Genomic DNA, 17748 nt, shown 5'->3' with positions numbered 1-17748 from the left:
TGGATTAACCATTTTTAATCATTGTATAATCAACAGGAGGTAGCTATTGGAGATGGTATCTGGGAGGTACCCAGGGCAGATGAACTAGAATTCTCTCTGGAGGAAGTCCTTAAAGCAATTTTAGGGATGACGCGAAACAAGGCTCCAGGCCCGGATGGTACCCCCCCCCCCAGACCTATTTTTAAGTAATACTAATCTATGGGCACCAATCATGACTAGAGTACTTAATGCAGCAATTAAGTCTGGTCTTCCGCGATCTTGGTCAACTGCAGTGATTGTCCCTATATACAAGAAAGGCTGTAGGGACAATCCACAGTGCTACAGACCAATCTCGCTGATTGATGTCTCAGCCAAAGTACTTGGGAGGGCACTTCTTAACCGCTTAATAGAGTGGACTGATACCCATAACATCTTGGTGGACACCCAGTACGGGTTCCGAACAGGCAGGTCAACTAGTGACCAATGTCTCAATTTATACCTTCTTGCGGCTAAATATACCAAGACGGATGATGGGACCATGTATGTGGGATTTATGGATCTAGCAGCGGCATTTGATAATGTTAATAGAGCTAAACTCTGGACACTTATGTATAGATTGGGAATTGATCCAGACCTGATCAATGTACTTAAGGAGTTGGATTGGAACACCACTGCCAAGGTCCGCCATAGCGCGGGGGGTGAGTACTGATCCCTTCCCGTGCTCTGGCGGGGTGAGGCAGGGGTGTATCCTGGCTCCGTTTTTATTTTCCCTCTACATAAATGATCTGGAGAGTGCCCTGCTAGCACTGGGGACTGACTGCCCAAGGGTAGGATCGCGCAATATACTGGTACTTTTGTACGCAGATGACGCGGTCCTCCTCGCTCGAACAGCAGTCAGTCTCCAGCTCCTAATCAGAGGTTTTGCTGAATTCATGAAGAATCTGGACCTCTCCGTTAATTTGACAAAGTCTTTCATCATGGTGGCAGGGAAAAAACCACACAAGAGATTTGTGTTCAAAATAGGGGAACATGCTTTGGACACTGTGACCACTTTCCCGTATTTGGGTCTCTTATTTGATGACAAGATTAAGTTTGCCCCATTGATTGAGGAAAAGTCTAGGAAACTTGTTTCAGCAAACGGGGCCATATTAAATTTTGCGCGAAGAATGGGTCGCTGGTCTCCTGAGCAGGTGATGACACTGTACAGAGCGGTCAGTACCTCGAAGGCCAGTTATGGAGCAGAGGTGTGGGGTTTTAGGGATGCACAACAGATACAAGGAGAGGAAGACAAATTCTTTAAAAAACTGTTAAAGCTTCCCCAGAGCATCTCAGCAGCAATTACACACAAAGAGCTTGGTACCCCATATATATCTGACCTGATTAAAGTGAGACCAATTTTGACCTGGTTTAAAATTTGGCTAAACCCTAACGCTGAATTAACTAGACAGATCATTAAGGACTGTCTACGGAGAGATAGATGGATCCAAATCCCCTGGTTGAAATACATTAAAGAAACCCTAGGGTCCATGAACCAGGAAATGTTATTCTCTGACCCCTCAAATGTGGATACATCTTCCAGACATTATGTACAAAATCAGTTAATGGAAAAATATGATTGCAGGAGGATGGAACTTAACTCTACTAAATCCTCGGTAGTAGCCCACTCGCTTGTATATAATGAAATGGGCATGGAACCGTATCTCTTTTTAATGTATAGTCAACATGAGAGATTTTTAATGACTTGTTTTAGCTCAATTTGTTGCATAATATTTTAGCCTATCCGTCTGGTTTTACGCTAACAATTGAGCAGAAGGGTGCCTGCTGCTGCGACAATAGGTCTCCGCAGGACACCCTTCATTTTGTATTGCTTTGTTCTTTTTATAATATCCCGCGTCGAAGATTTCTGGTGAACATTTTAAAGGAATCAAAAATTAACCATGCCAAACCTGCTTTACTATTCTTGCAAAGTGCAACTGAGATACATACCTTGTGCGCTATTATGAGTTTTTTAAAAATTGTGGTCAAATTAAGAAATACAAGGGGTTGATGGAGGATGAAATGAAATATATTGCTCCCTTCTATGCTTAAAGTCTGTGTATAATAATAACAAAATAATTTTTTTAATTCGCTTTTAATTGTTATGTTCAGTATGATTTTATGTGGTTATGTAATGTTATGCATTTTTATGATGGTTTTTAACCACCGAAATAAATAAAGAACTGAACTGAAGTCTCAGGGTTTGTCTACACAAGAGGAAAAGGTTTTATTCTGCAAGGGAGTATCCTGCAATGGAAGGTTGTGATAAAGTCACTCGGAAAAGAAAACATACCGTAGAGGTGAGAAATGCAGCTAAGAAAATTAGGAAAAGAGAATCAATTAAGTCTTATGGTGATTCTAGGATTTGTGATGGTATCGAGGACACACATGGGGACCAAGAAAAGGGTCCAGAATATACGGGTTAAAAGTTTGAGGGAGAACAGAAACATTCCTCTGTATTGTGTGATAAATCCCATGGCAGTAGAATTAAGTTGTTCCTCAGAATTTGAGTCAGAGGAGGAATGCAGGGGAAATGTGAGAAATTCCATAAATGAAAGAGATAAATTGGAAAAGCAAGAGGCTCTTTTGGGTGAATATATGTTCGATCCTTCAATGATAAAACATCCTTTGTGTCCCGAATGGGTACCACTGGCTCATGCGGCGGAGTGTATGGAATCTTGGTTAAGGAAGCAGATTCCAAAAGAGGTCAGACTACGATTACGATCTGAATGCCCGAGACCTTGTTCGGCAAATAAATTGATGGTGACGCCTGAATTGGATGCAAAAATAGTTGCATTTATTAGCAAAGGATCTCGGGATCGAAGGAAAGGCTTGGATAAAGGCCTTAAAATGTGTCAGGATCGATTACTGGATATGTCAGGTCCTTTGGCCAACATTTTTGAGATGGTTGTGAAAGCTTATGTTGGAAACAAAGGTTTGGATGTGGAGGAACTACAGCAATGGATTCAGAGGGCACTATGTTTGCTAGGTAATGCAAGTACAGCTTTATCAGTTGAACGTAGAAAAAGTATATTGCTGAAAATCGATTCAAAACTAGTAGACCTCATCTGTAATGAAGGGGGCAAATCTAATAAATGGTATGTTATTTGGAGATGACTCCATTAAGGAGATGCCCAAGTTTGTGGGAGTGTTTAGTTCATTGCAGAAATCACAAAGGGAAATTAAAAAGTGTTTGACAAATGTGTTTTTGGAGGGGCCGGGAGAACGAGAGGTTGGTCACCCAGCCAAGGTAAAGGAATTAATAGGGCATCATTTAGGCCTAGTTCATATCAGACCTCGTACTACGCTGGCAGTTTCTTTCCACAAAGACAGAGGAGTAGAGGAAGAGGTGGATGAGATAATCGATGTTCAAGAAGTTCAGGTAGGACAAGACCCTTTTGTTACCCTTCAAAAGTTGGGCAGCAGACTTGCCCAATTTCATGGAAACTGGAAGTGGGTGACAAAAGATCCGTGGGTCTTGGAAGCTGTTTTAGGATATCGGATAGCTTTTTTAGAGGAACCTTTTCAAAGTTATCCTCCAGTAATGTTGAGATTTAACACAGAATTCACAGAGTTGGTAGAAAAAGAAGTTCAGGAATTGGTTTCCAAGGGTACAGTTGTGGAAGAAAAGGAGTATGTTCAAGGGTTTGCTAGCAATATATTTTTTGTGGAGAAAAAATAAAGGGCATGAGACCAGTAATAAATCTAAGAGGGTTAAGCTATTGGGTGGAATATCACCATTTCAAAATGGAAGGGATATATTTGGTGAGAGATGTTCTTCAAATGGGGCATTGAATGACTCGTCTGGATTTGAAAGTGGTTTATCTGACTATCCCAGTTTGGGAGCCTCATCAGAAATATCTGCGGTTCCGATGGGGAGGGAAGATGGAAGTTCACTTGTCTCTCTTTCGGACTTTCTTCTGCCCGTGGTTTTTCACCAAAGTGCTTCGTCCAGTGGCATCCTATTTTGAGAGAGAGAAGGATCAGGTTGATCATTTATTCAGACAACATTTTGTTGATGGACCAAAACAGATTGAAATTGATGGAAAACACAAGGTTTGCAGTGGATCTGATAGAGAGTTTAGGATTTGTGGTGAATATGAAGACATTTTGTCTTGTTCCAGGTCAGAAGACTCAGTTTCTGGGGTTCATGCTGGGTACAGTGGTTGGTCCGCTGTTATTTCCAAAAGAGAAGTTAAAGGGCATAAGGAGGAGAAACAGACAGTTTAAGATGCAGACAAACTTTCGACGAGGAATTTATCAAGGATAATTGGATTGCTTTCCTCTACAATTCATGCCATTTCTAAGAACCTTTGAATTATCAGGCACTCCAGAGATTAAAAGCAGAGCATTTGAGGAATGGAAAGAAATATTCGGAAGATATAGTTCTTTCGGAGGAGAGCAGAGAGGAGTTGGTTTACTGGTTAAGGAACCAGGAGGCTTGGAAAGGAATAGCAATATTTGGGGAGTGACCAGAGTTGGTGATAGAATCAGATGCGTGTCTGGAAGGATAGGGGGCAAAATGTGGTTCAGTGACAACAGGTGGAGTTTGGCTGAAGGAGAAAAGGTAGCTCAATATAAATAGTCGGAAGTTGTTAGCAGGGTCTTTTGTAATAAAGAGTTTTACAAAGGACAAAGCAAAGTGTTCAGTTCAGATGTGAGATATGTGAACTAGTTGGGAGGACCAAAGTAAAAGGACCTTGCAATTTTAGATGGAGATTGTTGTACAGACAGAACATATTCTGGGACTGAGGACTATAGAGGCGGATTGATGTTCAAGGAATTAAAGGAAATCAAGCAACTGGAGATTGGACAATCAGGTTTTTCAGCATCTGATGTTAATCTGGATGTCCTTGCGATATGGATCTATTTGCGAACAGATTAAATGCACAGCTACCGAGGTTTTACAGTTGGCGTCCGGAAGCTATGGGGTTGGATGTATTTCGGCAGAATTCCAGGGCTCTCAGACCTTATGCTTTTTCCCCATTTTCAATGATTACTCGGGTGACAGGAGTTTTGAGGAAGTTGAAGGGGACCTTGGTTTTGGTGACTCTTCTTTTGAGATCTCAGGTTTGGTATCCAGTTCTGCTGGAAAAGTCAATAGATTTTCCAGTTCTACTTCCTTTGTTCCAGGATATCTTACTGAATCTTTGGGGAGAGAGGCACAAATTGGTAACGTCAGGTCACCCGAGGCTGGTGGCTTGGAGAATTTCAGGCGAGTAAGGGAATAGCCTGGTCTTTCACAGGCAGCTCAAGTCTTATTAAGGACTCCTGGGCACCAGGTACAAGGAAAACGCATAGACTGGCATGGCAGAAATGGGTATGCTGGTGTGACGAGAAGGGATTTGATCAGTTGATGTAGTTGAAGTAGTAAACTATTTGTCTGGTCACTTTGAAAAGGAACTGTCTTACAGAACCCTTAATGGATATAGGTCTGCTATAGTGGCAGATCATGTGTTGGTTAATGGGGTTTCGGTCAGACAAGATATGTTGGTAAGGAGAGTACTTGGGAGTTTCAGGATTTCAAAACCTCCTGTAACTAGGTATAATTTGGTTAGGGACGTGTCTAGGGTATTGCAGTATCTAGATGGGATGGACAGTTATGAATGTTTGAGTTTGAAATTCTTGTTGTTAAAGGTGACAATACTGTTGTGTTTGATTTATTTTAGGAGAGTATCGGATGTATGGGCCTTGGATGTGTCCAGTGGGATTTTTACCCCAAAGGGAGTTTGTTTCCTTTTAACTAGGAAAACAAAAACAAATTCATTTACAATTTTTTTTTTTTTTTATGAGAAAATGAATGTGTGTGTATTGCATGGTGTGAAGGAATATGGGAAGAGCACAGCTTTCTTGAGAGCTGATGGTGAAAAGCAGATGCTTATTTCATTTAAGAGACCACATAAAGCAGTCTCTTCACCTACTGTGGCTCGTTGGGAGAAAGAGGTTATGAAATGCGCAGATGTGGCTGTAAGTGTGTTTGGAGCAGATTTGGTAAGAGGAGCATCGGCTTCTAAGGCTTTTCTACTTGGAGGAGCTTTATAAGACATCTTACATTGTGCAAATAGGTGGAATGATGCAGTTTTTAGAACATTTTATTTCAAACCTGTGGAATGTGCTGCTTCATTATTAATGCAAAAGAAACAATTGATGTACGGAATGCTAGACAATGCAAACATTCACCCCCAGTCACAAGCATCTGGGTTTAATCCATCATTCTTTTGCTCACCACACCACCCCAGTTTGGACCCAGCCATATGCAAATCAGTCTTGGCCCTGTTCTTTTTGGGACCTGTCCAACCCGAACTGCCAAGCCAGGTCCTCTTTGGACCTGAAACAAGCATCCTGGGACCAGTGTCATGGCATCAACCTTCATCAGCCAGGCTAGCTTAAATCCAGTGGTGTAATGAGCACAGGACCCACGTCTGGGCATACCCTTCCCGCTTAGGTCGACATATGCAAAAGCAACAATTGATATGCGGAATGCTGGACAATGCGAACATTCACCCCCAGTCACAAGGATCTGGGTTTAATTCATCATTCTTTTACTCACCACACCACACCAGTTTGGACCCAGCTATATGCAAATCAGTGTTCCTTTTGGAAACAGTCCAACTGCTTCATTGTTAATGGAAAAACGTTGAACTTGCAATAATGTTAGCCGCCGGTCTTGCCATAAAATGTAGATTTTCATCAGCTTGGTGTTCAGAAAATCTGGATTTTATTAAAGATTCAGAGGCTAATATCATTACCGCCCTGAGCCCTACCCAAATATAATACTGTTATTTTTTATTTCAGCTGGATCACAACTTTAGAAGCGGAAAAAGAAGAATAAAGGATGGCCCATAAAGTGTTCTTGGAGGATGAAGATGTACATGGAGATAATCATTTGGATATGTTTATGGACATTTAAATATTAATGTTTTACTTATGTGTTATGTTGAATGAAAAAAGAAAGAAGAGAAAGGAGTGTTCTACAGTTTTATGATGTTAGAATTCTGTTTTTTGTGTTCTATTTTGTTAAAGGAGCTGCTTTGAGGTGGCATTAAAGGAGAAAAGCAATAATATTAGCCTCCGTGTCTTTAATAAAATCCAGATTTTCTGAACATTAAGCTGATGAAAATCTACATTCCCTCCTGTGTGACAATGTAAATATACAGCAATTTGTGTAAAAGCTAAATATTTTATATTGGACATTTCTGTTGTAAGCAATATTACAACATTGGAATGTTGTGAGCTCCATTGAAAACAGTGGCTTGCTCTTGACTACTAATGGCTGGAAGAAGCCCAGAGCAGCAACATTCCAATGTTTGTTCACAGCTGTTGCTATGAAAAGAAGGCCTGAGGGGATTTCAATACCCTCGGGTCCCTTGAGGCCTTTCTTTTTACAAATTAAAAATTCTGACTTCTAGGGGCAGAATGTTCTAATAGCCTTAGAGCCCTCTGTAGCGGGCTCTTGAGGCCATTGAAGGCACGCTCCCTTAATATAGGCCCTCACCTTCGGCTTGGGCCTTTAACGGTCAGTACGTCGGACTCTAGGGTATAGTTTATCACTTGTTTGAAACATACTCTAGGCCCGCAAAGAATAATTAAGCGTTCAGTGAGCTACTAGTACCACACATTGTTTAGCAAAACATGCATACATATAGTTTGCAATGATTGTCTAGACCTTGGGTCTAAGTTTGGATGCTTGAATCTGTGATTCAGCCAGAAATTATGTGCACACTATATGCTGAGAATGCATGGATGGAATAGCTCAAGCATCAGTTCTTGCTGGAGCAAGTTGTGTTCGGAAAGGAAATGAGAGTTGACTCATGACATCATGCATTAAAGGTAAACAGTTTGGAAGGGCTCACATGGTTTGATGTTATCCCCAATCATAAGATCTAAGTGTTTAATCACATCAGAAAGGATAATCTCCCTTTCAGGCAGAAGCGCTACCATATTCTTTTTGGCTAGAGACATATGTTTTTCAGAGACCAGACTTGCTTTCTAGGTTATTAATTGATGCAATAGCCTTCGTGCTTCATTGCAATTAAAATGCTCAGATAAAAGCAGCATTCTGCTTACACATTCACTGGCAGTCTTTTGAGATGCACTGAATTATCTGGAGGCCAGCCTTTGATTCATATCTGCCCATTATCACTTTTGCATTGTTCACAAAGATCTCCCTCGCTTTACAGGCCATAGATTTCCATAATGAGCAGATGCTGCTCCGGTTGAAGTGTTTGAATGCTCTCTTCCTTGATCAATGGTGTTTGTTCTTGCAAGGGTTTCTCCTTCGGTTGCTTAGTGTGAGTCATAACTTCACTCTTGAGTACTATCAGTTATGTTGCAGTGGAACTTTAGCGTCCTTGGGGTTGGGAAAAAATGTTGTAGAAAAGCTAATCAGATGAACTCCAACTTATTTGTTTTTTAATTTGCTTGCGGTGCAAAATTGGAAACAAATGTCAAAATTTGCTTAGCAGAAAATTGGAAATGAATGGATGGATTTCTTGCTTCAAACAGAGTTTTCCTCAGAAGCCACTGCCAGCTCTGCACACAGCATCTTAAGGCTTTTGGGGGAGCCTGTTAGGAGCAGTTTTGAATTTATGATCCAGTTCCAGCTCTTTCATGCTCTCTATGGCCGGTCACTGACAGTGCACAGGCACACTTGTCCAAATTATAAATGTGTGTACATCTGATATTCAGGGATAGTGATGTATGGTTTCAATATTGTAACACAGCAGCAACTCACTAATGTTACTTAAAATATTCTCTGTGACACCCTCCCATGTCTCATATGCGAGGTAACGCTTTGATCTAAAAGAAACTTTGTTTTTTACAGATGTTGCATGTAACAGAAACAGAACATTTCTCTGTAAAATGTCTGTAATAAAAACTCACACATCACCTATATTAAATATGAATTAAGGGAATAACGGTATTTAAAACAATCTGTTTAAGAATTATCCAAGGCCATCAGGGCAAGACTCTGCAGAACATAGCTGGCTCTGTCAGCGAGGGCCCTGAAAGGCTGGGGCCCTGGGCCAGAGCCCACTTTGCCAATGCCTTAAGACTCCTCTGCTGAGAATGTCAGGGATGCCAAATATCAAGTCTGCCTTTTCTTTATTCCACCTCATGCCTCATAGCTATCTCTTTTATTTCACTTTTCAGATTTTCTTTATTCCTGCTTTCTCTTTTTGTCACTGTTTTTGTGTCTTTCTTGAAAATTCCAGGTCTCCAAAAATGAGTGCCTGTGGGCCCCTAACTGCAAGCAGTGGCTCAAATAAAGCACAGTCGCTGTCCAGCAAGATTCAGATTGGTTGCCAGAAAAGAAAGTAGGGGACAGAAAAATGCACTAAATTATAAAACCCCGAGAATCAGTAAACGTGCTCAACAATATATGTAATGAGCTGTCTTGGTGTGTTCTCTGTCCAAGTGAGCACCAGTTCTGTTATGGCGATGCTGGTAGCAGAAACTGTGGAGCAGTCCAAAGACACATAATTCCGAGTATGCTCAATCCATTCTTTTCAGAATAAACTGAGCGATCAACAAATTCTGCACATGTAAATCTTTAATGCTTGAAAAATTAAATCCACTCAGTTCAATGTATTGTCTTCTGGCAAAACATTAATTCTTTTGAAACGCATGTCCACCAATACATTCATGACTTCAATTGGTTACATCATTCAAAAGTCAAAAGCCCAATGCTTTTCGGGTTTACACTATCCTTCATCAGGGGCACTCGGATCATCATGCCCGTGAGCTCAGTGTAACCCCATACATTGTACTGAGTAAATTTAATTTTTCAAGCATGAGAGAAGCACCAGGACTGGATGCAGCAGGTTGGCCGGACACCTGTGCTTTCTCTCCCCCCAGCTGTCTAAGACAGCTCATTATACAGAGCATCAAAGGGAGAATATCAGGCTGGCCATCGCAAGATGGCTGGCCAAAAAGACATCTGTACTTTTGAGCGTCCGTTCAGCCACTACTACAGTCCTTCATGGTGCCAATCGGCAACTGAGGTCACTCCCAGCATGTCTCTTGGCTCGGGGACACCCGGAGCAGGCTGGTGGCTTTGGCGAACACACATCGATAAAAAGTAAAATGAGAATTAAATAATTTCACTGTCATTTTATTGTTTTATGCGGGGCTCGTAGCGAGCGAGGGGCAACGCTCTCTCACCCTCGTGAAGAAACCGCAGCTGACTGGCAGCAAGTCAGTAAAGTCTATACACAAACTGCTGTGAATCACAAGAACCAACATTTACTGCAGTCTTGGACTGAATTGATTACACAGCTTTAAAATAGGTGCTTTTGGGAAACAAAGCGATTTCAAGTGCAAACAGAGCGATATAATGTGCAGAAGACGCAAAGGAAATCTCCCGGCTCAAACCTCAGGAGTCATGCTCTAACGTGAGATAACACATGAAAGAACTAAAACCGTATTTACATTGTGCTCTGAAAGAAATGAGAAATAATGCATGACTAGGCCGCATGTGCATTTCGTAGTTTGCATGTTGCATCTTGCTTTGAAATAATAAATAATGCCGCTTTTGCTTAAAGCTTATGCTAGGAAAACGTTAACAGAGAATAGTGCAAAGGTGGGTGGTAAACAGTGAAAAGTGCATTATCCTATAAATAATGATTGTTCATGTTCCATTTGTTATAGTGAGCTGGATGAGACTCCATTTTCCCTTAACTTAGCCTGATAAAGTAGGGGGTGGAATAAGAACAAGAATGTCATGCCAGAGCAGCCAGAAGTGCTGAGTGCTGCAAAGAAAGAACAGAGGTTGAAGGCCGATATGCTTAAGGAGGAATATTGAGTGCCTGCCAAAGGATGTGACCGACCGTGGGACCGAAGACTCTTTCCGCGGACACTGATTAAAATAATGTGCAAAAATATTAAATTGTAACATGTATTAAATCTTGTGAACAAGACAATTATGAAGTAATAGGAATGGATAAAGAACCATGAATATGCCCAAATTTTGAATGAAGTCACAGTGGTGTGACAGACCACCTCCAATGTCTACCAATCAATCGTCGTATTTAGGGAAATGTTTCAACTGATGTGGGATGGACATTTAGGTTTTAGGGTATAACTGGGGTGCCTTTAGGGGTGGGGTTTCGGCTTGTGGGTAGAAAGAGAAGAAGGGTGAATGCGTCGCTGTTCATCGGTTTGCAGAGAGGCCTCGCTGTTCCTGTCCCTGTCCCGCTCCTGGGACCTGAAAACTTTGTTCCCTGATTCTATTTCAGGGGACCCCCACCAATTTTTTGGCCGGGGGGGTGGTTTCCCACAGATCCATTGGTTTGTATTATTATTCTGACTCATACTTTGCATAACGATTAGCAAGTGTATTTTTGTCTCTGAATCTTATGTCTCTTCACCTATCCACTCCGTCACAGGTATGTTGTCATGTATTATTTAGATGAAACTTATGTCTCTTCGTCTATCCCCTCCGTTAGATGTATTTTGTTTCGCAATTTGTTTTTGCTGAAACATTTGTCTCCTAATCTATCCACTCCTTTATGCGCATCTCATAATTAAATGATGAGTTCGATTCTATTTGAAATTGCTGATGTTTTCTCTCCCTTTTGATGAATTTCATTGTTTGCATTTGTGCCATATGCAATGAGCATTTATAAAATTGACAATAATTTGTGATAAAACTTTATTAACCTTACAGAGAGTCTGTGATTATTTAGCTGACTGAATAGTAAGTTGGATTGTATTATCATTACCATCAACTATTCAACTAATTGGTTCATCAACCAAGTAGAAGGAAAGTTGATGTATAAGCTAGTTATGTATTTTGAAACGTCACAAATAAATCTATGAAAGAAAAGAATGGAACGTCTTAAAAACATGACCCCCCAGTGCATCAGGGATTCTGAGTGAATGTGTATTGGCCATTGTATTGTGATGTTATGGAGTAATGATACATGATCAGGTATTGGCATCGCGCTTGATCACTTACTTTTCAGTTCCACTGTAACCAGAATCGATTATATGAAAATGGGTGATTCACACCACAATCTCTACCTGAACACCACCCCCAAAAGGGCATGTTCCTCACAGTGGCCACATCTCACTCTGCCTAATGCGGGTATGCTGGTGTTTTTCAGGAAACCAACAGTTTTTTTGTTATAATATATCGAGTTAGAATTTCTGGATTGAATTAGACTACACCTGTACACCTCAGTCATGAGAATGGAAAAACATTTGCAAATGCTAATGCAGACAATGATGGAAGTGATATATTTGCTCACCTTGGACTGTTTTTAATCGCTTTACTTTCCCTTGTTCATAATTTTGCAAAATCCCTTCTATTTCTTCATAAAAGTTTTGCACAAGTCTCTTGACACCATTGCTGGTCACATATACACTCTCAACTGCAGTTTCTATCAAACGCTCCTGAAGGATGAAAATATTAAATTAGATGAAAAAAATGTATGTTTGTTTTTCATGAATTGCTGTCATCAAACATATTAACACTTGTTCCATTTTGGTTCTTGCTAAACATTCATATTATGACTTCTGCCTCAAAAATGCTAGATGCACCTGCACCATGACCACAGACAATATCTGTTTATATTTCAGGCATCTTAAAACAGTCAATGGCTGATAACTACTCTTGATATTTTGAAGGGGTCAGTTACTCTTTGAACATACATAGGTTAGCAAATCAAATAGGACAATGTTGACAGAACTGACAACTTTAAGAAACTTTTTACTGTGTGAGGGGAGGGAGTGGGCCTTTGGTGGGGCAGGGCCTTGGGATCATTACTGTATATACAGTTGTTTAGGTTCCACAGAGAGATGGCATGGCTCTGTGCCAAGCAATAGTTAGGAGGCTTTCCTAGACTTCCTACCACCCCCTAGACCCCCCAAAAAAACCCCACCCCGTCAAAAAAATCTTCTGAGGCTTCCGCCTATGTCTGGGAGAGGCTGCAAACCCCCCAAAGGATGGTTTGTGTGAAGCCTCCTCACACAAGCCGGAAACCCACTCTCATTATGGGGTCCCAGATCACTTAGGGCCGATTTAGATCTTGGCAGACTGGTTACTCCGTCGAAACCGTGTCGTATATCACATCCCCAGAAATTTAAATCTCATAGGATATAATGGAATATTTTGGCAGACAGGATATCGGTCACCGCTGTGATAGAGTAACCTGTCCGCCAAGATCAAAATTAGGCTCTCGGTCTTCTACCATGTCATATCGGCTCTCCCCTGGGTGACATGGTGAAGGGACTGGATATCCCACACGGTTTAGCTGTGTGAGTTGGCAGGCCTATGTTGTGTACTCCTGCTGCTGTAAAAAGACCACTTTCCATGATTATGTGTGAAAACAATTGAATGTGTTGATTAACTTTGGCGCCAACATTTCTGAATTGAGAACTTTTAACACCAAGCATTATTTTGTCTGTAGCTAGGGTATCAATAATAATAATCTAGCTTTCCAAAATCAGTATACATCATGTAGACCCTGCGACATATGAATGCTCCACTGTATGTAACGCACACTTCGTAAGTGAATGGTGCTGGAGATGAACATTATCTTTCTGATTGTCAACAAAAGAAAGCTGCTGGAGAACTGAGGTATGCTGTTTCGGTTAGGGCTTCACATTACCTTCCTTAGATTGAAGCATGAAAAAGAGGCAGTACAATATTATGTGTCTAGCAGGCGCGGTGTGTCCATTGGGGCGTAGGGGCGTAGCCCCACTAGCCCACATGGACCCACGGCTGAAAGGCAATTGTTGAACTACTTTTATTTTTTTTTAAATCGCCACCAGCAGTAATTTATTTATGCGCCGCCGAGCCCCGCCTGGAATCTGGGCAGCACCCGAGTTGACCGGGAGTGCGCTGCGCGCAGGGGGGGCTGTCCTGCAAAGCTTGAGTGACACCAGCGCTGTAGCAGCAGAGACAGGTACCCCTAGCGCGCATGTGAAGCTTGGGGCTGAAACTAGCCCAACCATGCGCAGTTAGGTCCCCTCCCATAGTGAGTGACCAGGGGGGTGCAGCAGCCCTCAGCGTTAGGAAGGGCGAGACGGCGAGCAGACAGTGTGCCTCCCTAGCCAATCCTAGTGCTGCATGCAGCGCCAGGATTGGCCGGTCACCGCGCAGCAATCCATTATTGGATGCTGCGCGTGGGTGGTGCACTGCTGCTCTGTAGCACTGCATAATGGCCAATCACTGTGTCTGACTTGAATGTAGTCATGCAGTGATTGGCCATTTCACAGCGTGCGGCGCTGCTCAGGCTGCTGACGTCGGAGGATCCGGTTCTAGTCGCCTCGTGGTCATGGACTCGTCGTGGTGTCTCGTGTCTGCCCTGTGGTGCGCGACAGCCAGCCTCCCTGCCTGTGTCTGTGTGCCCCCTGTGTGGTTTAAAACGTGTTTTCATCATTCAGAGACAGTGTCGTTGTCGTCGACCCGTCGTCGTTGATAATAGTGAGTAGTATGTAATTTATGTAATTATAATATTAATAACAGAGTCAGATGACTGATGCCTGAGTGCGCTCAAGCCCTACCCTGCCCTGGCACTCCCGGCCCCAGGGCCGCTACCCGCCGCACGCTGTCTCACAGCCCATCTCCGGTGCAGTCTGTGCCCTCTGGGTAGATCCGGACTCTGCGCCCACCCCTCTAAAGTATTTTCTGTCCTCCCCAGGCCCTATCTCCAACGGCTCTGCCCGATCGCGCAACTCTTCTCGGATGGAAATTATGGTATTGCAATACATAGCATATTAGTGCCGTAACTGAAGTGTACTGACCCCACACCCTGGGCCTCAGCCCCACTGTACTTACAGCAGTATTCATAGACTGCAATATTAGCAGTGTCCTTATACACAGGCACACACACGTGCTCTAAATTTAATGACAGATTGGAGGATGCGTACGGAGATCATCAAAAGCAAAATCATTGGAAATGCAATTGATGAATATAAAAATAGTGCAAGTAAAATTAAAGCGGGACACTGCTGTACAAGAAAAACACTTTCCGAATAATAACTGTGACAGCTTGTTTTCAAACATTCCGTCACCAAATATGGAGGGACTGGCAAAAAAAGATGAACCGTTTATAGCGATGCACGAGAGGGAGAGGGAGAAATTATTGGATGCGAGTGCTAGTTACCAGCAGCAGCAGGGCGATCCAGAAAAGTCCATTTGGTCACTCCTGGATATCTAGTAATCCCCGTTTGGAAGTCTCAAAAGAGGCTGCAGCATGGGCCCAAGAGCAGTAAAGTTGTAGGGGCTGGGGTAAGCCGCTGCAAAAATCGCAAAGAGAAGGCTTGGGCAATTCCAGCGTCACTTGGGTGAACAATAGCTTGTGCAAGCACAAGAGCAATAGCATTTATCTAGCGCTTAGTATTTCTGACGAGGTGAGCCGCAACCAGAATGGTTAAAATGACACCAAAATCGATCTGAAATTGAGACCGTTCGAAGCAGCCCCCTGAACCCGGCTCCTCTAAATCAGGAGCCTGGTTGCTATCCCAGATGATTATGCATTGTGTGTTCTGTGCGGTCTGATGTCCAGCGACAGGACCGCCAAATGGCCTCTTACCGTCAGCGTCGTTTTAAGAGGTTTTTTTTTTAATCCAACTGCGTACACACTTGTATGTCCACATCCATGTTGGGAAAAGTGAATACACACGCCCGAGAATCCAAGGCGCTCTCAGATAAAACCTCTGGAGTGGCTGAAGGCAGGTGAACCTGATTATTGGGCTAGAAGCATAAAGGAGACTTCTTTTTGCAGAAGTCTTCATATTTATTTAGGCATAAATTACACTCACTGAAGTACTTTACGGTGTCTTATTGTAAGACAGGTAGCACTCAAGTATGCAGGGATTTCAATTTCAGGAAATTGAAACTGACATTCATAGTAAAGGACAGGTGTGCCCTGGTTAATGGGGAACGGATGCCAATACCGTCAGTGTGCATCAACAATGCTCGACAAGACAGATGTGACTAGGACCTTGTCAGAGAAAGCTGAAAGGAAAACGGTATGGGAAGGCAAATTAATTCAACTTTATTAGTCATTGTCAGAGTGAATGGAATTGTGTTGTTGTGCGGCTGTGGCAATTTTCGCATAATTAGAGACTTGCCACATAATTCATCATCTGCCGCCTAATCTTCTGATTTTAACAAATTAAAATTTGTTTTCGCTGTTGAGCGGAAGACCCGTTGCAAGCTTGACTGGTCAAATTTCTGTTGCTCATTGCTATATTTGGGTGTTAAACAGGTACACTGAAAGACAGACGTGCTGATTTAGTTTACAAAAAGTGAATGCTGCTACTTGTTTGTGGAATAAATAAAATACTGATTGAGGTACTCAGAAATGCATTGTTATCTCTGTTTTTAAAAATGTTGTAGTGTTTGTTCTATTTGGAGACTACACAGATTTTACTGATCAAATGGCATATTAAGTACATTTTGTTTCACCTTAACACTATCATCTGTGTGGAAAGACATGCGTGATAGTCGCATGTGTTCTAATGGTAAAGGTAAGGCGGGGTCCCCATTGCTTTGTGAAGGCTGTTTCCCAACTGCTGTGCAACTTCTTCTACTCTTAGAGCTGCGATTTCCATGAAAGTCTTATAGTCTGAATTCAGCACCTGAGCATAATAGGACGGAATGTATGAAGCTCTGTGGTTATTCTGAATAAGCAGCTACCTATGTTATGCCATCTATTAATGTAATAACTGCACTTTCACAATTCCTGCTTTCTCAAATTTGCTTGAAAATGCACGATTTTTCTTCTTTTTTTTCAAAATTTTCTTGGGGGGGGTAAGCCCCCCAAACCCCCCTTTTGGGGTTCGGCCTTGCACTCGGCACTCGCTCGCTACGGTGCTGTATGCAAATCACTTTGCGCCCCACCACTTTCAAATGTCACCCACCGCCCCTGGTGTCTAGAGAAGTCACCTTCAGAAATATGTATCAGGGAATAACCAAACAATCTCCAGTGGACCCCAGATGGCAGCGTCTTCATGCCACAAAAGCCTCAAGCGAGTCAGTTTTCTGAAAATTGATCACAAACATTGAAACCCTCATTTAAATGCTAGTCTCTTGTGCCTAAGATAGCCAGCTGGGATTGGTAGAGCATGCTGGTACAGAATCTGGGTATAGAGCACCAACTCGAGGTATCCCTTGCTACCAATATGAATGTCTGACACCACTCATGGAAAACAATACACTCAGAACTGCTTTCATATAATCACTTAGCGTCATACCGAAGTGGCTTGTGGTATTTTTAAAAGTTTATTGGCCCAAACAGAGGTGTCATGGCCAATAAACTGAAAGGAGTGACGCTTTCCACAAAAGGGGCATCTCACCCTCGAATCTTGCTAAGCCTTACTAGGGGTGGTGAGATTGGGAAAATGGGCTATGTTGCTCCTGTCAAACATGTAACACACTGAAACTGTCCTACAACTAAGTTTATGAGTCCACAGAAACAAAATTATCTTTGATATGTTTAAAGCTGGTGGAAGGTTATATTTTAAACAGAATAGGAAATGTATGCCAGCTGCAGCACATAAAATGGATACTGACTTTTTGACTCCTAAATTGAACAGCTTAAATTAGAGGTTAAAAGACACCTCTTGTGAGAAGCTTCCCCAGAGCACAGTTAGACGAGGGAGGGAAAGTCAAAACTCTAAATATTTTAAACAAAATATTTAATCCCCACAACCCTGGATGAAGAGAGTTAAGGGAAGGGAATTCTAAAGAGGCATCTGATTAATCTGGCATCAGAAAGA

General features: G+C 42.2%; 1 protein-coding gene across 1 annotated transcript in view; it reads right to left on the bottom strand.

Annotated features, from left to right (window-relative positions):
- Nucleotides 1-17748, bottom strand: part of EVC (EvC ciliary complex subunit 1) — a 609121-nt gene that overhangs the window by 69128 nt on the left and 522245 nt on the right. The window contains exon 16 of the mRNA XM_086964104.1: nt 12267-12411. Within this exon, the coding sequence (XP_086820230.1) occupies nt 12267-12411 (145 nt within the window). The remainder of the gene's footprint in view (nt 1-12266; nt 12412-17748) is intronic.

The sequence above is a fragment of the Lissotriton vulgaris genome, chromosome 3_2, assembly GCF_964263255.1.
Source record: "Lissotriton vulgaris chromosome 3_2, aLisVul1.2, whole genome shotgun sequence".
Taxonomy (NCBI): Eukaryota; Metazoa; Chordata; class Amphibia; order Caudata; family Salamandridae; genus Lissotriton; species Lissotriton vulgaris.
Note: the sequence above shows the minus strand (reverse complement) of the source record. Positions and strands in the feature narration are given on the sequence as shown.